General features: G+C 39.0%; 1 protein-coding gene across 3 annotated transcripts in view; it reads left to right on the top strand.

The window, feature by feature from the left end:
* Positions 1-26,712, top strand: part of LOC140168388 (NADH-cytochrome b5 reductase 3-like) — a 61,581-nt gene extending 34,869 nt beyond the window's left edge. For 2 of the 3 annotated variants that reach the window (XM_072191769.1, XM_072191768.1), the window contains exons 2-9: positions 4,455-4,610; positions 6,775-6,847; positions 7,806-7,912; positions 17,020-17,149; positions 17,840-17,923; positions 18,701-18,786; positions 19,293-19,392; positions 20,430-26,712. In XM_072191769.1, the coding sequence (XP_072047870.1) occupies positions 4,455-4,610; positions 6,775-6,847; positions 7,806-7,912; positions 17,020-17,149; positions 17,840-17,923; positions 18,701-18,786; positions 19,293-19,392; positions 20,430-20,602 (909 nt within the window). In that variant the 3' untranslated portion in view covers positions 20,603-26,712. Of the gene's footprint in view, positions 1-4,454; positions 4,611-4,662; positions 4,813-6,774; positions 6,848-7,805; positions 7,913-17,019; positions 17,150-17,839; positions 17,924-18,700; positions 18,787-19,292; positions 19,393-20,429 lie in introns of those variants that run through there. The other variant, XM_072191770.1, reaches the window with a different exon arrangement.
* The last annotated feature ends 411 nt before the right edge of the window (positions 26,713-27,123 follow it).

Raw genomic sequence — 27,123 nt, 5'->3', positions numbered from 1 at the left:
GATTTCAATTGATTGGCTTTTCAAACCAGCTACATACATATAGAGTTTTATTTAAAGCGTACTTTGAGAAAGTGTTGAATATCAAAAATATAAAAATTTTAATTTCCCATAAAATTTGTATTATATTACAAATTTAAAAAAAAATCCAAATTATTTGATATCAAAAGGATATTCCCCGTATTAAGGGTAGACGAGGTATTGTTGGTCGAAGCAACCAAAAAATCGATTTTAATTATCTAGATCAATATATTATTGAAAAATGACACCTTGATGTTTTGCAAAAGTTCATTCTACAAATCCTATACTTTGAAAACTTGCTTAATTTATTGTTGTTAATGCGTTATACCGTATTTCGTCAAATAAACGCCCCCGGGGTGTTACATTTTCCAAAGGGGGGGGGGCGTTTATTCAAGGTCAATTTTAGAACGATAATTTCCATTAAAATCATTACGTAAAGTAAAAACACACGCTAAAATGACGAACTATGAACTAGAAACACTGACTTCCGGCTCACTTCCGGGTTTCTGATCCAGATTTTCGCCAATTATTGACACTATTATCGACCATGTGCGCAACTTGGTAAGCTTACTACACAAGATAGCATGGAAATATCAGCATTTTTGAAACATCATGGTTGAAAAAAAGTAGTGGGGGGGCGTTTATTTGAGGGGGGGCGACTATTTGACGAAATACGGTATGTGTTTTACAAAAGTGTTGTTGTTTCAGCCCACTTTAGAGCATACCTCAAGAACCACAGTACCTACAAAAGTATATCTGTGATATTTAAATTCTTCTACATGCTCGCTATGAAATGAGCAATGCAGTTTTTGCAAAAGCTCACTACCAGTTGCAAGATGCTGTGAACTACCAAATCGCAACAGTTTAAAATAGTTACAATGTAATAACCTTAAAAATGCAATTCGATAGATGTCTGATCTGCTCTCATGTCCTACAAAGGTACTGTGCAAACTCTGCTATCCGATTTCTTTAAATAATGATCAATACTTTCACCATTGAAGTATTTACATCACTCCAGGGTAACTAGAGATCATTCACTTTTTGTAATGATATTGAAAAAATTTATTTAAATACTATACAAATATTAAATGTTTATGAGTTCAATGGTAAGAATATGGACTGTTCCATTCAACGAATTGTCAAAGAGACTGTCCCTTATAAAAGACCAAAAAGAAGAAGGGCCCTGTGACACTGAGGAAAAATATCAACTGGAACTCGCTGATAAAGAAGTAAGATGAATGGAACAGTTCATATTTCACTGAATGGAAATATTCTTTCCATTAAACGAATAAAAACATTCAATACTTGTTTTTTATAACTCATAAATAAGTTCCCTTGCTTCCACTTAGTTTTATAAATCAACAGGAAAACTAAATTAAAAAATATCTAAATACAAATACATATTTTAGAAGCAACGCCCGCACCTATTAATTGGCGAGTCGAGGTGTAAACCTCACGCTATACGCAGTGTCAGTGTTGCTATGGTAGCTCCACGTCCGTGCAATGGAAAAATAAATATTGCACGGACGCGGAGTGCATTGTCCTTTTGCAGCTGACCACTAAAAATAGCAGAAATAATCAATAGTAATTGGCCAATCAAATGACCAGAAACTTTGTATGAGTTATATAATACATGCTATCTACTGAAGATAGCATAATGATTACCATGTAAAAGTATAGTGAGGCCTGTGAGCACCCACAGTCCTCGGGAACTTTCTTTTGAAATGAGGTTAAGGGGTACTACACCCCTGCCCAGTTTTGTGCCTATTTTTGCATTTTTCTCAAAAATTATAGCGCATTGGTGACAAGTAAGAAATGTATATCATAGGGGCAAGGACTACAACTACTGCACTGGAAATTTTATTTGAGCATTGACAACAGATGTGGAGTTACAGTCAAAAATGAGGGAAAACCAATATTTTATCAATAAATCAATAACTACTTGCTTTGAGTTGCTGAATTTTCAGTGCAGTAGTAGTAGTCCTTGCCCCTATAATATACATAGCTTACTTGTCACCAATGTGCTATAATTTTTGAGAAAAATGCAAAAAAAAAAATGCACAAAATTGGCCAGGGGTGTAGTACCCCCTAAAAGAGCTGTAAAATGTATAATTCTGTAGAATTGTTTTAGTGCTGCTTTCCCCCAAGAAAAAAAGGAGATTGGTTCATGTCATTAAAATTGTCAGCAGAAAGCACGATGCAATCTTAATTAAAAACAAAAAATGCTGTGATTCTATTTAAAAAAGTATCTGAAACCAACTGAAAATGTGCGCTTCCTTTCTAAAAAATCTATGGAACAACTTTCAAGAGTTACCCCCAGTGCAAAGAGTTGTGGTAAAATCATGTGTTGCTGGTCATGATAAAGGTTGGGGTAAGTTACGTATTGACAATTAGTCAAGTTAAACTAGTGGAAATATATTTGGTATTCTATTACCCCCACGACCCATTTTTCAAAATCGCGCACTGTGATTTGTTGAAACGCGTCACGTGAAAGACCATTAATTAGCAATAAAGTGGCCAGGGCAACAAACTTTATATTCTTCTCGCATCACAGCGCACAGCAAAGCGCGATGCAGTATATTAGCGTCGTTACGCATTCTACATAAAGCATTACGCTTGGTTACGCGTTCTGCAATATCGCTATCACTTACGCTTTGGCTACGCGTAGGCGCTCCACCTTGAGGTAAACAACCTGTAATATTTGGGCAAAAAATGTGATATTTTCTCTTTAAATCGCACTATTTTGTGGTAATAGAATAGAAATAAAGGTGCAACATTATCCTTTACCGCAAATAATGTGTCCTCGGCAGTAAAAGCGTTTAGATAATGGGTTCGGCTGCGCCTCACCCATTATTTAAGTTTTTACTGCCTCGGACACATTATTTTTGTGTAAAGGATAATGCATTACCCTTTATTTCTTAATTTTATCATGGTTGGTTAAAAATTTAACTCGAAGTAAAAATTCAGGTCTGAATATAATTTAAGATACACTCTGTTACGCCATGGTTGCCATGGTTACGCCTGTATAGGCAATATAATAATTAGCCTGTATTGAGTCAATAAATTATTTTCTGGCCAACACTATAGACATGTTCAGATGATTGCAACAATCCAAAGGTTTCAAGCGCTCAAGATTTCAACTGCCCAAAGAGTGTCCACACAACTGGAAGCAACTCCCAAGCCATTGCCGCAACCAGATTTGAACTGCTGACTTGTTAAGTTTTTTAGATCCTTAATGATTTTAATATTGAAATTGAAAAAAAAGTGATTTTTGCAGAAGAAACTAGTGGCAAAGCATCATGGGAGGGGGGTGCACTCAGATGTAAAAGTAGTATGAGTATGTGCATCGGTTCAGGTCCCTTTTTAGGCTCTCTAGTACATGTAGTTCCGAACACCCACACTTGGGGATCATGCACTTCAGCTCAAAGTTGGTACAATTTGGAATAGCATCCAGGCGCCACAGATTATAATTTGGTCCAATTTTAGTTCACTCAATAAAAAAACCAACAAAAAACATGTTGAAATAATTTAAGTTCAGAAGCCCCTATTCTGCCTCGCAAATCAGATCTCAGTTCCCAAATTTCCTACTTTGTGCTGCACATCTCAACCAAAATTTGATAAATTCCATAGAAAAAATACCACAAAATGCACTGTCAGTCAGACCCAGTGCAGTGCTCAGCTGGCAGGTAAAGACTAAAGACGGCTATCAGTCCTGGTTCTTCCCCCAATTGGATGACTTGTGCTACACCACTACTGTCATCGAAAATTGTATGTCTTCTAACATGGATACAGAAAACATTTTGTAGACCCAGCTCATGAAATCAGTTTCAGCTATGTGTAGACTTCAACTGAAATCGTATTATGTCGACTGCTCAGTGCCAGAAGTGGGTAAGTGCAATAGCTGCCCTGTGAACAGTTGGCAATCTACACACAATACATGCACTTATCTACACATGGCAGCTATTACACTTACCCACTTCTGGCACTGAGCAGTCGATGTGCCCGCATGGCACAATGCTTTGAGTTTCACTATTTTGAAATTGAACTTGCAGTTTCAGCTGAACCATTAGGGGGTTGGTGTCTGTTGCAGCTTTGAAGTTTTGTTTACGGAAGAAATTCCAAGTGCGTTCAAGTGGCCAAACCCTAAATGAAACCCTAAATTTGTCAAAACCATGTGTTTTTAACCTCTGTGTGAACACGACTATTGGGGTATGATGCATGACAAATGCAAAACTTCCCAGGGCAGTCTTGAGCTATTGTCGATTTGTATTGACATGTTCAAACTGCCCTTTAAACTACACAACCTTTATTATTCATTCTTACATGTATCTTTGCAGTTTGGAATGCCAGCACTGTACTGGTTCAATTAAGGGTTGGAATGCACTGGAGTTGATAAACTACAATAAAACCCCATTTTTTCATTCTTATTTCTGCAGTTTGGAGTGCCTGTGCTGGTTGGCATTGGAGTGGTGGTCTTGACCGTCGTAGTGGGGAAATACTTCTTAGGTGGCAAGAAGAAATCGTCCAAAGGACCAAAAGTCACTCTTGAAAATCCCGAAGTCAAGTATCCACTGGAACTTGTGGACAAAGAAGTAAGGACTTAAGCTTACTACAGCTTGTGTATTAGTTACTGTTTATAAACTTAAGATATCAGTTGGAGTGTGAGCACTGTGGTGCAGCATGGCAAAGTTTTTGTCAAAGAGGCTTTCCCTTAAAAAGACCAAAAAGAAGAAGGGCCCTGTGACACTGCTGGATCCAGAGGAAAAGTATCAACTGGAACTTGCTGATAAAGAAGTAAGATGAATCATGGAACTGTCACAAAATTTGTATAATATTGAAGATGTTATTGGGCTATAGCCTGTGCTAATGGGAAATCTGCCAAATGATTGCTACTGCCTGCACACATAAACACAACCAAAAAAGAAAGTCTCCAGTAGTTCCATCCCCATTTAATCAGATTCGGATGAGTTTATGGCAAAATAATTTATATAATATTTTTCTATACACTTTCCTGCGAAGATTGATACCAAATTTGATATCAAAAGTTTAATCATCATGAGCAAAGGAGCAGTTGTTTGGAAATTCGTGCAATTTTAAAAATGACAAATTACGAATTGACCACGCAAAATTCAATGCATGGTATCAGCTTATTATGTGGCCTGAAACATGCCCGTACAGGAATCATTGTACACTTACCTGCGCACAATTGAAAGAGCGGGTATTTGATTTGCATTTTGACATGCATGGGTAAACCTTTAACCTGCCGGCCTATTCAGGCGGCGTAATTCTTGGCACTCACGCTAGCTCTGCTCGTAATACAATTCCCTATGTCATTTTTAAAATTGCACGAATTTCCAAACAAATGTTTCTATGCTCACGATGATTAAACTTTTGATATCAAATTTGGTATCAATCTTAGAAGGAGAGTGTATATAAAATTATTATATAAATTGTTTTGCCATAAACTCATCAGAATCTGATTAAATGGGGATGGAACTACTGGAGACTTACTTTTTTGGCTGTGTTTAGAATGGAATAGTGCTGGCTTTCATTGCGCAAATGAATGAGTATTAGAAGGGCTTGGCCAGGCATGCAATGACCCTAGACTTTATACATGTAATAAACTACATGTAGCATTCAGAGGTTCCCTGTTTTTCTCTCCATGGTGGAGGTTAATGGGATTGCGTAGGCTAACCTCTCTGATTTCTGGATTGCAACAGGGTGGTTTCACGAGATGTCGGCAGGTCAACTGAAGCTTGTTTGTCCCGTGGAACGCAAGGAGTATTACAATCACATGCATATTAATCTGATGAAATGTTCAGGTACAGCAGATTAGTATCGTATTCTGTGCATCTTGGAGGACAAACCAAGACCAGTTGACCTGCTAAGGGCACCGTGAATGAGCCCTATACAAAAAATTCAAAAAGTTAAGCATGTTAAGTCGTGGAAGTGGCATGGATTGATGATGCAGTAAAGTTTTGGCTCCTCATAGACCAGAAATGGCTGATCAAATTAAAAAAAAATATGGTCTCAAATTGTTTGTAATTAAACTAGATAAGGAATAGTTTGCACTATCTAAACTGCTTCGTTTGTAGTGGGTTGGCACCACAAAATAGGTGGAGCTCATAAGTATCTGTGATAGGGTTCAATGCCAGTTTGACCTATCCGGTAACAATTCAAAAATAAACATTTAACTTACCAGAATGTTTTTATATTGTCTAGAATTATAAAAGCATGCTAGACAATGCACACATTCTGTTAAATTAGGTTTCAGTAGTTTTACACTGTAGGCCTATATATGATGAAAAATTTGAGAACAGTTTTATTAAAATCAAGCATTTTTGTAGCTTAAAATCGTCCTGCATCCACTTACACTGGGCACACAGAAAGCAAATATTGTCAGACTATAATAATCATAGTATGGAAATGAATCTGAAATCCTACGGTATAGTTGTTAGAATTGAATTATGTTGTTTTTATTATATAGCATTAACTATTTGGTTGTAAGAAGAGATAGGAGTTTGAGTCTGTATACTATTATAGAATATATACATATAAAAACCTAGGCAGCAGGTGGTGCATGTATATGTCTGTCATGTGACATTTATGGTTCATTACTCATGGCTACAGATATATAAAAGCTGGGTCATCTATTTGGTACATCAAGGATTTTCAAAAGCTTTCATATTAATTAATTGTACGTCTGAAAGTTATATAATGGTAAATATATTTATTATATTTCAAATTGAATTTCAGGTTGTGAGCCATGACACAAGGAAGTTCCGTTTTGCCTTGCCAAGCAAAGATCACATACTGGGTCTCCCTGTTGGTACGTATAATGAAATGTTAGGCAAATCAAAAAGTGGCTAAATTTTTGATGGGAAAATTTCTTCTTATTTTCCAAATTTTGGACTCATTTTTTCTTCTACTGATTAAAGATAAGTAAGTGTAGACATGTTAGAAATATTGGAAGGAAAAGTTGCGAGTAATACATACAAATGTATGTAAATTTTGATATGTGGATGGATGTGTGCTATGCTGAGACAAATCCTGTCTTTTATTGGCTGTACATGGTAAAAAATCTAGGAATATTTTTATTCAGATTTTTAGGCCAACCAATTTGTTTTTTGACTGCACTAGTTCAAGATCACATAACTGTGCATCATACTCCCAATTCATATAGCAATATACTAGAGAACCAACCAAACCTCAGATGTCAAATCTGTAAAATTACTGCATTTTGTACTCCAAAGTTTAACAGAACTTGATACACAACTTCAAATTCCATAGTGAGGGTGCAAAACAGGCCTGTTGCCAAGGGGGGTGCGGGGGGTGCGACACACCCACCCAAATTTGCCAAGAGTGCTAAAAAGGTCCACTTTTTGTCATAAAGTGGGCCAATAATGAGGTTTTTGTAGGAGGGTTAGGGGGGTTAGGTCCATAAAAGGTCCACTTTTTGAGGTCCAGCACCCCCTCAAATTCTGGTTACGGGCCTGGTGCAAAATTCAATACTTTTTAAGAAGGTGAGTGCTTTAAACTTTCCTTACAGCACTACAAGTTCTACAACACCCTGTCTTTCTATTGACCTTCGCCACTTGACGTCACGCCAATGCGCACATTGTTGAGTGAACATCGCTATTGCGCATCGCAAGTTGGCGCAACGTCAAATGACGACATCGGGGGTCTAATACAAGGAATTATGGGATTTACCGAAAAGGTCAATTGTGAAGTATGATTTTGCAACATAAAGTAAATTAAAAATATACAACCCTGTTCACCCTGCACAGGTCAGCATATCTACCTTACAGCCCGCATTGATGGCAAGCTAGTAATCAGACCATACACACCAGTCACTAGTGATGATGATAAGGGTTACATGGACTTGGTTATTAAGGTAAGAACGGGCTATTCCATTTAAAATCCACACTACCCCTGTGGAAGATTTTGGAAATATCTTACATAGGGGAGTATGAATTTCAAATGGAATGAGCACATTAGGTAGTGTATGGATTTCAACTGGAATAGCTCATGTGCTGTTAGGAAGATATCGGTTCTTACTGAGAGTACTAAATTAAGAGAGGCGCTACTTCGATCGCAAAAATGAGGACAGTGTGAGCTCGGTATCTGTGTAAGAGTCTGTTCGTCATGCCGCAAATGCCGAAAGTGATTGTGATTATGTAATGATATGAATGAGCTATAATGTGACGTAGCTATGAAAAGGCGGTTTTATTGGATGTATAAGGTTCATTGGGCGGAGCCATTATGCCCATATTAGGCTGTTGTTCTGCAGACGTCACGTTCTGGGAACGGTACAAAAAGGTGACTGTCAGATCTATCACGTGAATGGCAGCAGACAGATTGCAACTCACTGACCTGCACTGTTTGTCACTTAGACAGACCGTGACCTGGGTCGATGCGCACAAAGCAGGGGATGTGACTGTGACACAGGTCTTGTCCTTGGAATCGGTATAGGCAATTTGTACAGAGTACCGCTAGCCTGATTCTTACTGTTCCCTTCTTTCCTATTTCTGGCAATGTAACCTCACTATATAACCTGTTAAAATGCATGAGTACACATTTTGCCTAGGTACTCCTTGGCCAAAACAAGTACAGGTAATTGGACTGCAGTACAAAAACCTAATAATCCTATCCATTCATGCTTGGACAGTCAAGTTAACCCAGAGGCATTTAATTTGGTATGCATGTGAATTTTATTCTGGTCTATTTTGTGGTCTATTTTGTCCAGCACTGCAGCAGAAAACTATGCTTTATTGGAGTTAATGTATATTTGCACTCTTAAAGGTGAACAATCCCTTTTATTTTGACAGTTGTGTGACTTTTATATTCAAAGAAAAGTAATTAAACTAAGAGGAAATTTGTTAAGGAATTTATTTTGGATTATTCCAGTTGAAATCCAAACACCCCCTATGGAAGACATGAGTTCCTTACAGACTAGGAATATACTCACCTGGTATGGCCTAAATACAAATTTGCATCCTCTCCCGGGATGCAGAACCTCCATTAAGTACCTAATATGATCCCTATCATACATAAAAAGGGCACCCCCGGCATGCCAGAGGCCCCACAATGCACCTCCGTGCCCAGCCTACTTCCTCTTCTCTCTAATGGAGACCTACAGATAAGGCCAGTATATTTTTTCTCCTGGCGTAGGCTTTCATAAAGCGGGGTTTATAGCATTTAATTTTAAATCTAATGCTAGGCAGGGCCTCCTATTTGATTAAGTATCATGTTCAGCTCGTTTGAGGGTTAATTTCCCGTTATTTTTGTGGAATGAGGAGGTTTTTTTGGTCACCTTCTTTTTCCGTTTTTCGCCGGTAGATTCGAGTGGTATGACCGCGAACTCGGATCAGGTCGCATTGACCGGGCGATGAGCTGATATTTTCATTGAAACTATAGAGATGAATGAATGGACATAATTCTATTCTCAATTGCATGTTTACAGTTGTCTTCGATCATAATATTTATGCTATTTGCTTTAGCCTTTCGCTTGCATCATGTATATTTATCGTATGCTTTTTATGCTTATATGTTATACAGGTGTTCGTTGAAGTTCGAAGTGATACTGTGTGAATAAAGCTAATATACCCTCCCTTGTGTCCCGTGTTTTACTGCCTTGCTTTTTGCCGCTAGTTTAGCATTGCATTAATTTGGTTTTGTTTTCATTTGTTGAGCTATCGTTCTGGTTTGATACCATCCGTTTCGGTTTTTACTCTGCTTAATACCTTTCCACGTCCATCTTTTTCATTTAGTTATACAATTAAGTAGAAAAGATGTTGCAGTGTAAAACTTGTGGATCGGTTTTGGTAGGGACCGATCGGCACGACAAGTGTATCATTCACCGTCAATGCTCGAGAGCATCGCCTTGTTCCCTGGATGACAAGCAAGAAGCGTCTTATTGGGATGAGGTGGAGGCAATACGGGCGGCAGCAATGGGAGTGCGTCCTGTGACGGATACCGGGAAGAAGAAAAAGGTAACAAAGAAGGGTAAGAAAGGTAGTTTAGGTAAGGGGACTCTCCTACGGGGAGTGGACCCCCCTGTTACCACAATATCCCAAGGGATAACTCCTACGGGTGGTGGTATGGAAGCTAGCGCGATGCATATACCAAGCATCGGTAATAGCAGCTTCCCGGGGACTATGGAGTCAGAGGGATCCTGTGTGTTACCCGTTCCTCCTAGTCCAAGCGATCGTAATATACCGCTACAGAAAAACGTAGCTAGTACTGGTCGCATGGGTGTACAGGCACCCATAATTCACTCTAGCGTAGCACCATCCCATAAACGGGATGTACCTCAATATGCTAATGAGGGACAGATACCCTCGAGTGATTCAGATTTGGTGACCAAATCGTCGACTCAATCGATCCAAGAATCGATCGGAGTGTCTCCTCCGGTGAGTCAAGTGTTTTGTTTACCGAGTGTATCGGCTAATAACAATACACAATCCCAGGGGTATACCCCTCGGTCAATGACGATTGATCAGGCACCTATTATTACGCAACCGGTATCGGTAGCGGACAATAGTGGCCTGAATAGTGTGTATACCACACTAGATCACCAGCGGTCATCGCCCTGGGTTAGTCCTGGGGTGTTGACACCGCAGCAACAAATACCGAGTTATGGTATTAGTAATTTGCCGGCGGCGAATACTATGAGTAATGCTACTGCATTCATGCAATGGCCGGGGTTTTGTAATCCCTTTATGACCCCATTCATGATGCAGGGGTTTCAGACGAACCCGCAACAAAGCATTCCTGTGCAACCTTCTGTTACTAGAAGTGTTGAATCTGCACGTACGGTTGCGACTCCTATTGTAACTAGGCAGCCAAATGCAACCTCTATAACGTCAACCTCTACAGGGTTGACGAGACAGGCTCAATCCAACAGGGCGGTTCAGCCGATTAGAGCCACCACCTCCAATGTCTCAGAGCATCAGACTTCGTCAGAATCTGAAGTTGACTCTGATAATGAGCAGTCTGACAATGATGCTGTCTCGGTGGGATCGTATGATCGTACTTATGAGCAAGATCAATATGGGGTATGTGCAGATGAGTCCTCTAATTCAGAGGCTATTCATAAGCTATCCCAGCTGTTTGCAGCACCCAGAATTGATCCAATTCTCAAAGCAGCCAGTGAGGAATTTGGTCTGCTAGTAGAGAATGAGGAAGAAGAGGAGTGTTCTCTTCGCTTTGGAGGTCTTGGTGTGGATATGGGTCTTCACGACCCAATCATGTCCATGCCTAATGATATATGCAAGGAAAGAAACAGACTTGCTAAAACCAAGTGGCACAATTTCCCCGGTCGTGTACTGTCGGATGCTTTCAGAGTCCCTAAGTCGGACCATGCAGCCATATTCAAAACTCCTCCTATAGACAAGGAGGTAGTGGAGATATTGCCACAGAAGGTGAAGAGACATGTCTCTCATCCTTTAGAGTACTGTCCATTCTGGGAGAGAGAGAGCTAATTAGCATAGACAACCATTTGCGTCTACTGTCTAAGCTTTCATCTTTTCAACTAACGATAGTCAACTATTTGCTGACTATTATAGAAAAGGATGACTCTCTATCAGGTGCTTCAGCTACAGCTAATCTGGTCAATGACATTACTGTCCAGCAGCTGAAGAGCGCCCTCTCATTGTCTATGAGGACTGTGACCTTGAGAAGAGAGAATGTGTTGGCTCAACTGAACAAGATGTATGTCAATGAGCTTCCTTCACATCTACGCAAGCTTCCATTTGCGGAAGATTCTCTTTTTGGCAGTGCTTTTAATAAGACCATTAGGTCTCTAGCCAAGAAGATGAAGGACAAGAAGTCTTTGGAAGTGAATCTCAAGCCTCTTGCTTCTTTCAAGAAGAAGTCCAAAGGTGGCTTCTCTAAGAAGAGTCAGGACTCTCAAGCTGCTAGGTCTTCAGCCAGAGGTGGCAGACCAGCTAGAGGAAGAGGCCGTGGTCGTGGTGCAAAACGAAGTGCCTCCACTCAGCCTCCACCAGCTGCGGCTGGTGGTCCCCCCAGGTCCAAGAAGCCTAGAGGGGTAGACAGCAGCGATTTTGAGGGTGTTCAGGCCGCTGTACACTGCATGCCATGCCATCATGCAGTGTCCCCACTTCTCAATTGTATCAATACAGAAGTAAAAACAAAAGAAGTGGGTGGCCGCCTAAAACTATATGCAACAGAATGGCTGACAATAAGTCCAGACAAATGGGTAGGAAGCGTGATAGCAGGAGGTTACAAGTTGGAATTCACTGCTGCTCCTCCCATAAGAAAGTCTGTGTATGTTACACCTCTTCCAACAAACAAGGTCCAGATGGACACTCTTTTGGAAGAAGTGGAATCTCTCCTTCAGAAGAAAGCGATCTTTCCAATATATCCACCATTCATGGAGGGTTATTGGTCGACATTCTTCCTGGCTCCCAAGAAGACTGGAGACTGGAGGCCTGTTCTGTATTTAAAACCACTGAACAAGTTTATCAAGCCCAAGAAGTTCAGAATGGAGAGCCTGTCGATTGTTCTCAAGGCACCCATACAAGGTTGCTGGGCCACATCAATCGATTTGAAGGATGCATACCTGCACATTCCGATCCACCAAGATCATCACAGGTGGCTCAGTTTTTACATCAGGGGCCAGGCCTATGCATTCAGGTCTCTCCCATTTGGCCTGTCTACTGCCCCCAGAGTTTTTACTCGGGTTATCAGGTCAGTGGGAGCATACCTTCGTCGACAGGGTGTCCAGATCCATCAATATCTGGACGATTGGTTAATCACCAGTCGCACTCTGGACATGGTTCAGCGCCATACAGAGTTGATATTGAGAACAGTGTCGAGGCTAGGTTTTATAGTAAACTCAAAGAAGTCTTGCCTTCAGCCGTCTCAGACTCCCCTTTTCTTGGGAGCCAGGCTAGATCTTTCTCACGGGAGAGCATACCCGTCTCAAGAGAGGGTGGCCAATCTAATATCTTGCACAAAAATGTTCAACCAGGCCAAGAATGCTCCAGCAGCCGCATGGCTGAAACTTTTAGGTCTGATGGCGAGTATGGTGGACTTGGTACCGGTACCTTATTGCAGGTTCAGAATGACACCTATCCAACTGCACCTACTCTTCCATTATCGAACCAGCATTGACCCTCTGTCCAAGTCAGTTCCACTATCAGACATAGTACACAGGGAACTGACTTGGTGGGAAAAAGAGTCCAATTTATTAATAGGAACGATCTTTCCAGCCCCCCCCCCTCCTCAGCTCGTGGTATCCACGGATGCATCTCAGAGGGGTTGGAGGGGTCACCTAAAGAACTTCAGGGTGAGCGGACTTTGGTCTCTCGATCAGAGTCAGCTGCACATCAATGTCCTGGAGCTTCTAGCAGTATTCTACTCCCTGAAGGACCTAGACCATCAGCTGGTGTTGTTAAACAAAAGGATCCTAGTTCAATCGGACAATTCAACAGTAGTGTCCTATATAAACAAGCAGGGGGGAAATCGATCACCATCTCTATGCCTCCATACCAGGCAACTGCTTCTATGGTGTATTCAAAGGGGAATTTGGCTATCAGCCATTCTCATTCCCGGAATGAAGAATTGTCTAGCAGAAAGAAAATTGTGTAATTCTGTTAATAGCACCATTTTGGCCCCGGCAAGCGTGGTTTCAGTCGCTAATGACGCTATTAATAGCAACGCCATTGTTGTTGCCGAGTCATCCGGAACTGCTAAGAATGCTGGGATACCCCCAAAGCACGTTTTCACAACGTAATGCATCTCCGATTGACTGCTTGAATTTTATCACACAACGATACAAGCAGGTCGGATTTTTTGAGAAATCTGCAAAATTGGCGCAAGGGGACGAAGAAGATCTACTCTCCGAGTTTATTCTTCGCGGTTGCGTCCATTCTTCGCATAGTGCGATGAGAGACAAACAGATCCATATCATGCCTCTATTGCCATTGCGGAAATGGCCGATTTTTGGAGTCTATGCATTCGCCGGTAAAAGGTTACAAGTCGGCCATTGGGGCGATCCATCGTGGTTTACCGGATGGATCAAAATTGTGTGACGATCCCAATAGATTTTTGCACTTCATGATAGAAGGAATGAATAATGTAAATCCTCCACCACGGAGGATCATACCTGAATGGGATCTCGGTATAGCGTTTGAATGAAAGTCCATATGAACCATTACATGCAGCGTCTCCCCGAGACTTAGCTGTAAAAAACAGCATTTCTGATGGCCATTGCATCAGGTAGGAGATGTTCTGAACTTCACAAACATTGGCCTCGGGAGATCATGTTGTTTTGGGAGTCAAGGTGCTACATTGCACTTCCGGCCAGACTTTCTCGCCAAAAATGAAAGAAGTAACTTCTCTATGTCACCTCTCTCCATACCATATTTGCTTGATCCTAGCAAGAAGAAGGAGAGGAAAGGTAGACTAAGCTGTCCAGTGAGAGCCTTACGCTGGTATCTCATCATGACAGTAAATGAGATACGAAACACAGTATCGTGGAGAACAGAGACGACATTTGTCTCCAAGTACCTTCGTGATGTGGATCCATGTTGGGACAAAGCTAAGTTTGCAACAACGGTCCTTGGCGCTGGGTCTCATCAGCACTAAGTGGTAAGTCACATAGTTTTAATTGAACTGAGACCTACTGTGTATTGTATTCATGTATTGTATATTGCGTGAATAAGCGGTTCGGTTAGTGCCGCATCTTCTATACTTCATGAAAAATTACAGATACAAAATTTTTTCACGAAATATGTTGCGTACAGTTATACGCATTGAATAATTAATGGTGAATTAATTTGGCCATGTATAGTGTACAATAATGTACATAATTATCTACACGGGTAAGCTTGGGTACAGTTGATAGTTACTACCCTCAGGTGTAGACTGGCTATCAAGATTAGACATTGGACTCAGGTCCATGGACCAGGTTACAAAATTTTCGGGAAAAATTTTGATTCCATGGGCAGGTTTTGGCTTGGGTTCCTTTTATACTGGTCGCGAGAGAGTCACCTCCTCCTTTGATCGGTGCGAGTCTGTCTTGATGCAAATTTGTATTTAGGCCATACCAGGTGAGTATATTCCTAGTCTGTAAGGAACTAACACAAAGCCTCACATTGTGAGTGCTTTCTTGTTCCTTTAAGACTGGGGAATATACTCACCTGGTATGGCTACCCTCCCTCCCACCGCTGACTCTCTCTCTCCGGGACCCTTATCTGTAGGGGGTAGAGAGAAGAGGAAGTAGGCTGGGCACGGAGGTGCATTGTGGGGCCTCTGGCATGCCGGGGGTGCCCTTTTTATTTATGATAGGGATCATATTAGGTACTTAATGGAGGTTCTGCATCCCGGGAGAGGATGCAAATTTGTATTTAGGCCATACCAGGTGAGTATATTCCCCAGTCTTAAAGGAACAAGAAAGCACTCACAATGTGAGGCTTTGTGTTACTTTAATCTTCCACACAGCACAGGGAGTGTGAATTTCAAATGGGGTTACCTGAATGGGTGACTCCATTTGAAATCTACACCCCTCATGTGGGAGATTAAGATTATGTCGGGGGGTATGGATTTCAACCTGAATAGCCCAATATGCACCTGCAGTATTGTAGGTGTTATGTCTCCAGTGTTCAGCAAAAAGAGCCATAGTGAGTTTTATTCATATTTTTAATGCATTTTTCAGGCATGGGAAAGCTTGTTGAGCTGAAAGCGAACCATGTATGGCTTTTCACAGTAGGCTACTACTGTAAAGTAAATTTTACACAGAAAGAAACTCTCAAAAACTGATTTAGCTGTTATGTACTTAGTATCGCCTAAAAATGACATATTAAGGGTGTAATAGTGCCAGCAGACCCTATCTGCAATAGCTAGCTTCCCTATAGACTTTCAATAATTTCTGCAATCTATATTATGCACAGCCTAAAGATATGACACCTGGCAGCTATTGCAGATAAGGCCTTCTTGTCCTACACCCTTGATGTGGGCCATCACCCTTGAGTATTGAACTTAACACAACAACTGCTTGGCACTTCACAGTATAAGAACATCAGCATAGTGCACTTTGGGGGCAATGAAGCTCAAAAAACAACTACATGTACCTCTTACACATTGGGCTATGTAGTTGAAATCAATTCACCAATTTCACCCTCTATTATGGAAGATATGACCTTAAATCTCCCACACAGGGTGTAGACTTCAATTAGATTCGCCCATTCAGGTTACCCCTTGAAATTCATTTTCCCTTTGTAGAAGATTTAAGGTCATAAGGTTAAACAGATTTCAACTGGAATAACCCATTATTCTGAAAGGAAAGGGCACTTAATTAGGCAATGAAACAAAATGAACTCCCTCCTTTTCTTAATTGGATACACAATATATGCTAGATTTTAATTTGGTGTAAATTTGTTATTTTGTGGAAAATGTTCAGAAATTTTTTCTGTTTTGCTAGTTAATTTGCATACAAATTCCTCTGACAAGCCCGTTATTTCAAAATGGTTACCAGTTATATTACCTTTGTTCATATTGTTGTGATCATGGCATACTGCCGAAAAGAATGCAAGTATAAATCATCTGTATTGTTTAAATATGTCAACAGAGGATGATGTTTACCGATTTTTTAACAGTGAAAGTTTTACCTTGATTGCTACTCGCTTTCAGCAAATCGCCTAAAGCACTGCACATGCCAGATGGGGACGGTTTATATTAAATTGTTATTTGACATTCTGCAAAAATCATAACAATATTGACTTCAAACTCAAGTTTTGCAATGTTAACACACACAAAGTTAGAAGTTGTTAGGTTTTTTTTTAAGCTTGAGCAAGTGATGACATAAAAGTCAAATTCACAATTTTGTTTGAAGTTGACTATACCTTGTAAACACTCATACAGTCATCAAATAATTATGCTAATCCTTAGTTGTAATCAGAAGTCGACTTCTTTGTGTGTAAACGGGGTGTATGACACATGTTTTAAAATTAATTTCTTCTATTTTTTTTCTTGCAGGTATACTTCAAGAATGTACATCCCAAGTTCCCAGATGGCGGAAAGATGTCTCAATATCTGGAGGCTATGGCCATTGGTGATGCCATTGATGTGAGGGGTCCAAGTGGACTGCTTGTCTATAATGGAAGAGGTAAGAACTAAGGCTTAGTACCTGAATTCTTCAGGGGGTTTACCTTGTGGAGTTGTTAGCGTTGGTATGCCCCCATAGGGTATGTCATATGGAGCCAATTATGGGTTCAGGTACAACCTTGTGTAGATAATTTTGTTCCGTTAGAAAATACACTTGAACATTTTTTACAAGTGTGTGATTTCCATATGGTGTGGAGTTTGCATAACCCAATTATGTATGTACAGTTTGTCCACTCTGAAGTACAAAGTGACAACGCGCTCGTAGAAAGTGTGTTAACACAGTGCGTAGTGCTGCGTCTCTGCTGCAGGTATGCGTGCCTTCAAAGTCGGCACAATGTGTGCGTCCGCGTTGGTACTTTGTACTTCAGAGTAGACTGACTGTAGTGTCCAGATTTAAAGGGTCAAAAATAGGGTTTTCACTGACATAGTAAAAACAAATGTTCCTAGAGTAGAGCCTTAAAATAAAAAAACACTTGATACAAAAGTTTGAACCCAAAAATGTGCTTTTTGTAATTGTTTCCAAAATGGTTGCTTTTACACCAAATCTGTTTCTAGGTAGATTCCTTACCTCTTTTCCTTTCCAAAAATGCATGAATAATTAAGAAATTACAGCACTTTTACATAATGTATTTTTGAGACTTGACAGTCCCCATAATATATAATGATATTTTCTTATGTTCTCTCTATTCAGGCAAGTTCAGTATCAAGGCTGATAAGAAGGCAACACCAATCAAGAAAACTGTCAAGAACATAGGCATGATTGCAGGTGGCACAGGTAAGAACACCAGATTTGGGCAATATCCTATTTCACTTTTGTTGCAATAATGTGAAAGAGACATGCAGGATTTTATTTTCTCCAAGGACCAAAACTTTGGGGCAGTTGGTAAGGATTTTTTAGTTTCATTAATTTTTTTTTTTTGGAATTTTTTAAGGAGGCTAAATGACCCTTAAAAAAAAAACACAGAAAGGTTGAAAAATGTTTAAAAAATCTGTAACAAAATTCTGTCAAAATCAATCCACTTAGGCCAAAGGGGCTGTTTTTAATTTCATACAGCTAAAAACAATTATCTGAAGGGCAAAATCTGTGTCGGCCGGACTCGTATAACAGGGTTTTTGTTTTGTCACATTACCTCAAGATATGCCAGATTATGAGAACTAAAATGCAATATGCAAATTCCTTTGATTCCTGTAAAAGTGGAAATTCTTGTGCTGGATTTATTTTTACACCTCTCACACCACAAGCAGCTGCAGCGAAAATAACAACGTTCAACAATATCCCTTGTGTGTGTTAAATAACAATCTGCAAATATATTCCTTATGTCTGTTGTTGTATAAGGAAGCTATAAATCACAAATTTTGAAGAAAAAAAATTCAAAACCAAGGGTGAAAATTTAATGGCGCATGGAAATTCCGGCTTTCACCGTTTTATTTTTAATATTGATACATAGATTTGCTTTAAATCTAGAAATCTGTAACTTATCATCATTTGTGGCTCGTATTTCAATAGATTTAATATATGTAATCATGTGTTGGTGAACTTTTTTTTGTGCAGGTATCACACCAATGCTGCAGTTGGCTCGCCAAGTGATGAAAGACAACAAAGATGAGGGTAATGTCTGGCTTCTCTTTGCCAACCAGGTAAATAACTCAAGCAAAATTATGTTAAGTTTCTTTCCTATCCAAAAGTAATGTTGTGTTTCATTTAGGGTATTCATTCATGATTACAGCACATGTGTGAACTATGAGCAATAATGTGACTGGTCTGTTTGCAGAACAAGTATCAATTGTTTTATGTGGTTGGGCATACATCGGGCTATCAAAACAGGGGGCAGTACATGTAGTCAATAGCTATGTGTTCAAGGAACAAGCCAACCAGTCATAACGCGGAAAGGGGGCATGTTGCCTGTAGGGTTCGATGCTAAGTAAGGTGTGTGTGAACGAACTCAAAAATAGTGCAAATAGCGTGATATTCATACTGATAGCATAATATTTTGGCTAGCACAACCAAAAGGAGGTGTATGCGGTTATCCACAAAATCCCCCTTCCCTTTGATGTATCTGGTCAGTGGTCACAATTATAATGCTAAGAGTACTTGTTTTGAGGAATATTATGTTTGTTTTAATTTGATATTTGATTTCTTCCAGACTGAGAAAGACATCTTGGTTCGTCAAGAGCTGGAGGAACTACAAGATGGGAACAAGGACCGCTTCAAGCTTTGGTACACCTTGGACAAACCTGAAGAAGGTAATGGGGGAATTGGAAATGGATTTGAGAAGTGTGCTTATGCTCAGTGGGTTTGGCACAGAACGCTTTAAACAGTGGTGGTGCCAGGAATTATTTTCTTGGGGGCGTTATGGGGAAAAGTGAATTTCAAGGTGGGGGGGGGCAAAATCTACAAATTTTGTGCAAAATTACTGCAAAAGTTTTGTAATTTTTGTTGGAACTGGGGGGGCAAGAGTTCTCTTGGGGGGAACACTTCCCATATACTGCTCCGGCTATAATAAGATCCCTCAGGGGACATATAGTGGTTTTTTTGTGGGTTGCAATGCTGCAACTCACAATTTAATTCTAAATCTAAACAAATTCTCGATCAAGAAAGTCACAAAAGCGACATCTGATTAGAAACACAAAAATGGCCTATGGTGAAACCATCAGTTCGCATACCACAAAGCAGCCGCTCAGTCCAGGGAAGGTGATACAGCCTATCTAAGATATAACATCATATACTGCTACAGGTTTTAAAATACCGATAATTACAGCTGGGCAGTGCTTGAAAAAAGAAGAGTGACTATTTTCTTGCATGGCATCTGAAAAAGGTGCAAATATTAGTTTTCTACCATTATTTTACAGTTTTGATAAATAGTTTTCCCAAATTCATTTGCTGCACATCGATTTTCCCACCCATCCCAGCCAGTATGCTGCTCTAAAACAAGGAGGGAGCACTCACTGTAAAATGTTGGTCTTTACACTTCAATTGTTAAAAAAAATGTGTTTAAAATTTGGGTCATTTGGTGATTCAACCCTCCACTCTTAATTTGATAATAATGTCTTTTCACTGTAAAAGTTGCATTTATGAGAAAACTGCTTGAAATGACCTATTTTTCCATTGAAAATTGTGTTATAGGGAATTAGGAGTATTGAACCTACAAGAATGGGCCCCTGGTCGTAAACAATTTGAACCATATGCCTGTTTTATATTAGATTACAATACTATTATAGTAAGATGGGTGGATGATCAACCGTTGATCCAATTTCCACATTTTCTGTCTATAATTCAACAGGTTGGGAGTACAGCAGTGGCTTTGTGAGTGAGGAGATGCTTAAGGACCACATGCCACCACCCGGAGATGACACCATCATTCTTATGTGTGGACCACCACCTATGATTGACTACGCATGTCTACCAAATCTAGATAAACTAGGCTATACTCAAGAAATGCGATTTGCTTATTAGGTATCTACATAAATTATGTCAACTGCAAGGTTATTTCAGAACAACTGTCAAAGAACAAATGCCAGTCATTCATTATGCGTTTCTGCCCATCCCAAAAACTGTTATTTTGTTCACTTTTTGATTGTTTATCTCATAATAATATTGTAATGGAAAACTTCATAATGCCCAGGCTTTACTTGTAGATGGCACATGACACAATGGCAATTATCCCGAGATAGTTGGTGCATGTGTCATCAACATACAAACAAACAAATGACACATTCTGGGACTAAAATGTGTTGCTTACCCTCATGGTCACTACTAGCCTCTAAAAGCTATTTTGATTGGTTACAAAAAAGTGCTATATTACGAATTGAGCCAATCAGAAATAAGGTAAAAATAGTCAGTTGGGCTGAAGGGGATTAACCCCAACTGAACACAAGGTTTTTTTTTTGCTATCTGAAGGGAAAGAATTAACGAAAAAGGAGAGAAGATGAACAAACAAGTCACTTCGATTCGAACCTCGTACCCCTCGCTTGCAATGCTGAAGAACACCGAACTGTAGCCATACGGGTGACGTTGGCTCAGCCAACGATTCCCTGGGTATATGACTTAGGCTGATTGCATCATCGCATCACGTGCAATGCATGCACGAGCAGTGGTTTTAATAATGAGATTTAGTGAGACCTGGTTCAGTTAGGGTTAAGGTTAAAATTGCTAAGAGATCTAAAAGCTCTATTTTGATTGGTTACTCACATGATTATATCATTCAATCAACCAATCAGAAACACTGTAAGTCAGGCAAGTAGTGCCCATGGGATTACTTCACTGAGGAGCATAATCAATTCCCTTCGTAAGTGAACTTTTATATGAGGAAACAGAGGCTTTAAACAATGCGAATTATCACATTTCTTACTCTTCAATTATTTACATTTGGTAAAAATTTAACAAGATTTTAACAATTGTTTTCATTGTGTGACCAATGACCATGCAAAAGGCGATGTGTCAGTTTTACTGATATTAAGGTATAATCAAAGTTTGCAACTTATCATGTACCCTGTATTCTGGTGTCCCCATCACTATGGCAATTATCGCATGTCTGAAATCATACATGTTTATCCAATTATGATAGTGTTTCACTGTCTGGTAACTATGGTACCCTATCAATGGGTAATGCATTAAGCAAAATAAAATGAAAACAAATTTTGCTCTGAAAGACTAATTTTGCCTGATCACACCCCCTGAATCAGCGAAATGTGATTAGTATAAGTTACACCAATGTTACTATCTCTAGTTACAGTACAATAATATTTGACTGACATATAGACCACTTGACATCATTGTTTATCAACAAAGGTAAGGGACTAGTCTATCGATATGCTTGAACGAACTGCTGCACTGTTAGCTTTCTTGTACTATATGTAATGTGGAGGGCGATTTAAAATGCATGTGTCCTGAGCAAACTACTATGCGTACGCACACTGCAGGGCAAAGAACAATGGAAATTGCCATAATGTATTGAGCCAATTAGAGATATGGTAAGAATAGTCAGTTGGGCTGAAGGGGATTAAGCTTAAAATTGCTAAGCGATCTAAAAGATTCATTTTTATTGGTTACTCATATGATTATATCATTCAATTAACCAATCAGAAACACTGTAAGTCAGGCAAGTAGTGCCCATGGGATTACTTCACTGAGGAGCATAATCAATTCCCTTCGTAAGTGAACTTTTATATGAGGAAACAGAGGCTTTAAACAATGCGAATTATCAAATTTCTTACTCTTCAATTATTTACATTTGATAAAAATTTAACAAGATTTTAACAATTGTTTTCATTGTGTGACCAATGACCATGCAAAAGGCGATGTGTCAGCGATGTGTACTATATGTAATGTGGAGGGCGATTTAAAATGCATGTGTCCTGAGCAAACTACGATGCGTACGCACACTGCAGGGCAAAGAACAATGGAAATTGCCATAATTTGTGCGCAAACTGCCGGACAATGACGTCACATGTCAAGTGGTCTATAGTGTGTTGTGTTGCATTCGCTCTATAAAGGTACTTTCTTTTTTATATACATGTAGAGGGTTTGCTTGAATCCTGTACTGAATCTATATACCTACATAGTATAATATAATATAATACAAGTACAGTCCCTGGCATCAGTGTGAATTTCAAATTTTCATTGGGCCCAGCAGCTTTAGGTCACAAATTTCACTCAAAGTGCTGGTGTACATACAGGTGTAAAGATGCTGTTAAGTATCTTACACGAAACAACTGCAACTGTGTAAAAAAATTAAAGTACTTTCGTCTCACTGCTCTAGTAGTTGATCAATTTATACACATGTAAAGTCTTAAGATCAATTTTAACTCGAAAAGTTCTTGTATTTATAATGTAACAGTTATAGTACAATCATGTATTTCCTTTTGTAAATAGCAATGTTGAAGCATGCTGCTAATGTACGAGCATCCGTGTACATTCAGCATGGTTGCAGAACTTTGCATAGTTCTGTTGCTTTGATCAAAGGCTAAGGAAATTGGAATCTTTTGCTCTACATAATATGGATTTGGGCATAAATCATGGGACCTTTCGTAATGCTGTGTTTGCTACCAAAGGTCATGAAGCTTGTGAGCTAAACTGGGGGTATTAAACACACCCCACACTGCCTTAAGTAGAAGTTATAGGTTTTGCAATCAGAATACTTTGTAATTTTTTAGAGTGCCCAATTCCATCTTGAATTAAAAGGAAAAAAGGAAGATATGTTATAATGCAAACCCACTGCATTTTAAAACAACCTGTCGTCGTTGGGCAGAAAGAACCTCCTATGTGTTTATGGCCCCTGAACATGTTTAAAGCAAAACTGCCAAACAGTTACATAGGAGGTTTTGCTTTAAACATGTTCAGGGGCCAATGACACATAGGAGGTTTTTCCTGCCCAATGATGCTGTGTTTTTTTCTATTACTTCTTTATCCTTCAAGCAGACTATTTTGTGAAAGTAACCAAATGTAAATGAAGTAAATAAATTTTATTATCTGCTTAAAGTAATTCTCACAGTTCAGGAATTCTGTGAACTTGTTGTTGCTGACAACCTCCAGCATTTGTGAGAAATTGAAAGTAAATGAAAATGACATAATTAGTCACCCAAAGGGTATAACTGAGGGTTGAAGTTTTGTGGAAGTTGTTTATGTACGTTTATATTTTATTAGGTATTTATACCATGGCCTGCATTTGATGGCAATATACTTGAGCCAACAAGGTTTTCAAAACTTGGTACAAAGGGTGAACTTACTGAAGCTGTGAAGAGGTAGCAACTTTAAGGAAAACATATTGAGAAAAGAAAAATATTTTTGTTGTAAGAGAAGATAAATGTGCAATTAACATGATGAATTTGAATCTGTTTTGAACCTGTTGTGTCAAAATCACTTGCAACTTGGTATTAGGGTTGTCGAGCAGAATTTACATTGTCTACAACTGTCAAATCTCAAGATCCGACTTCGACAAAGCACATCAATAAAGTTAAGAATTAATATTAAGTTCAGAGACCACATTGTGCGTCGTTTATTTACACCAAAATAATTTTGACAAAAACATTTACCTGTAAACCAAGTGCCTATTTATAACCAAAAACAAGCCAATAACATGGTTATCATGCAATGTATAAATTAAGTAAGAAGTGTATAATGTATATGGTAAGTGGAAATTGTGTAGAAAAAGGGGATAACTATAATAGCATAGATATGTGACTGTTTATGTATTCCAATTCATTGGACAAAGGGCAATCAGACCAGACTAAGATTTAGCAATCTTTTAGCAAATATTAACTTTAATAGTATGAGGGGGTATCCAAAAGTTTTTGACATCACCCAGAAGTAAAGGAGCTATATTGATGAAATTTTGTCAGTGTAATCACTGGTCCTTATGTACACTATGGTCCAAAAATGGTCTCATAAGTATGTTTACTTTCTTTACAGGTGGCGCTAGATGGGCAGTAGGCGCATAACCTTTTCATGATAAGATCCTCCACTTTCTTGAATTTCTTCACTGTGGCTGCATCATCCATAAATGATGAACGTCCACTTCTTGGCTAATCTGTGAGGGACATGTGGCCAGTTTGGAAATTCCTTTTTCAAAAAGCAACAGTGCCATATGATGGGTAATCATCACCGTAGATAGCTTTCATTTCATCATAGATTTTCTGAGCATTGTAGGCCTAACCCTTCAAATGCAGGAACTTAATCACGCTGCGTGCCTCAATTTTCACCATCTTGCAGGTTATGCGCCTGCTGCCCATCTAGCGCCACCTGTAACGAAAGTAAACGTACTTATGAGACCATTTTTAGACCATAAGGACCAGTGATTACACTGACAAAATTTCATCGATATAGCTCCTTCACTTCTGGGTGATGTCAAAAACTTTTGGATACCCTCTCGTACATAGTGTGTATATGTACATTTTCTGTATTTTCCCAACTCTTTTTAATGCCATTCAGTTGTGACCTGTTCCTTGAGGAAATGACTTCCTCAACAAACTTCACCCTTTGTGCTATTCCAGATAAATTCCACACCCCACCCCCATGGAAGACTGAGGCGTAAATACCACTGGAATTAGGGGTGAAATGGACAGCTTGAATTCAGATGTCAGTAAAATCCCCTATGGAAGACAGCAGGAATTTATATAATTGAAAGATAAAAGAACTTTTTATTCTTTTGCTAGAATTGCTTCTCCTGTGTTAAATTCTTGATTTTGCCCACACTGAAAGTAATTCCTCTTGGCTGTCATACCTATTTTAAGCTAGTTTTCATGTGCCCCAATTTGTTTGTAATTATTACTTTTTTCGTGGTGTGTTACATTTATACGGGCTTCCATGCACCCTTTTGTAGTTGTGATAAAAGGTGTGTAAATTAAAATGTGTGTACATTTATAATAGTGTAGTTTACACCTTTAAATAGTCATATTTTGTAAAACAACGTTTGTTATGTACTCATTATTTTGTTTATTTTTGTAAATCAAAGTAAGAGATCTGAGGAAATTACAAATAATGTTGGTGCCAGTAGCACTTCTGTGCACATTATCATAACATGCTGAATGCAACTTATGCAAGCAAATACCTGTATAACAAAGTTTGTTGGAGGCATGGCAAAATAATCCTGCAGTATGCTGTTTCCCCATTGTGAGTGATACCTAATCATGGCAGAGTTTGATCTGTTTTTGACACAAGCCCATCTGATATCAACTGCAGCTGTCAAGGGGAGCAAAATTTACAAATTGTCCCACTGACCTGCAACTAAAATGATTTTATTAGGACAGATGTACGCAAAGTGTGAGAAAATGTGCAATTTTAACGCTAAAATGGGTCAAAATTTGGACAAGTGTGGCGTAAAACAAGGATGCACATTACAACTTTTTGGTAAATTTTGTAAATTATAACTACCCCAGGCCTTAAATTTTAATTTTTTGGGGCACTCATTTTCAAGGCCACTAGGCAAAGACAAAGAAGGGCACCAAGGCCAACAAATGATTAAGAATGCCTTGAAGTTGACGAAGATCTGCGGCACCAAGGCCAAAACTGAAAAAGGGCAAGCAATGGCCTCGGTGGCCTCCCTGAAATTTGAGCCCTGACCTACCCCCTCCTGGTTGGTACGCCTCTGACATCTTCTTACCCTGATATTCTGTAGTTGAACATTTTTGATTTACCAGTCATTGTATAACTTGTTTGTTTTTATCATTAATGGACTATAAGGTAATCCATTGAATGGATTATTTTACAATTATATCAAATGGAGGGATCAGTGACACAAAGACGTAACTCCATTTTTTGCGAAAATGAGATTTTGATATCAAAATTTTCAGAAACATGAACACTTTCCAATAAGCACATAGAAAGAACTCCATTTAGCACCCCCTTGAAATCAACGGCCAATGAAACATAGACTTAACTACATAAGTCAATGTGGACCATTATCTTTAAACTCATATTTGTCAGAATGGCCAAAATGGAGTTACGTCTTTGTGTCTCTGACCCCTCGAAATATCTATTTATAATTTCAACATTATTATGTGCATGTTAATTGGTTTAGAGAAATATATGAATGTATGGAAGAGAATAAATTATTTGCTCTGTATACCTATTTTCAAGTTGGACTTGTTGGAATTATGCTCTGGTTTATTTAACATGGCCATCATCATTGTACACATAAAACTTTGAAAGGGATAGCGTTGTACCAGCAAAAATGGTGGATGTATAAGAATTAATCTGGAACATAAAGGGCCTACTCCCAATTCCAGAAAAATACAGCACTATTTTTTCAGGATAAAAAAATACCATCCATGTTTTGCCAAAACAAAGATCAAAACATGGCTCAATACTAATCCTTGAATCGGAACTAACTGGCAATAAAAAGGGCCAACAACATGTATCTATATGGTGTTTTTCATATGCTGTGACAATCAGGCCTATAATAAGGACGTTACAAAGTCTGAATATCAGTCTATGCACTCTTGATGTTTTGAAAAAACATTTTCTACTCTATTTTACAA

This window comes from Amphiura filiformis, chromosome 13 (genome assembly GCF_039555335.1).
Source record: "Amphiura filiformis chromosome 13, Afil_fr2py, whole genome shotgun sequence".
Lineage (NCBI taxonomy): Eukaryota > Metazoa > Echinodermata > Ophiuroidea > Amphilepidida > Amphiuridae > Amphiura > Amphiura filiformis.
Note: the sequence above shows the minus strand (reverse complement) of the source record. Positions and strands in the feature narration are given on the sequence as shown.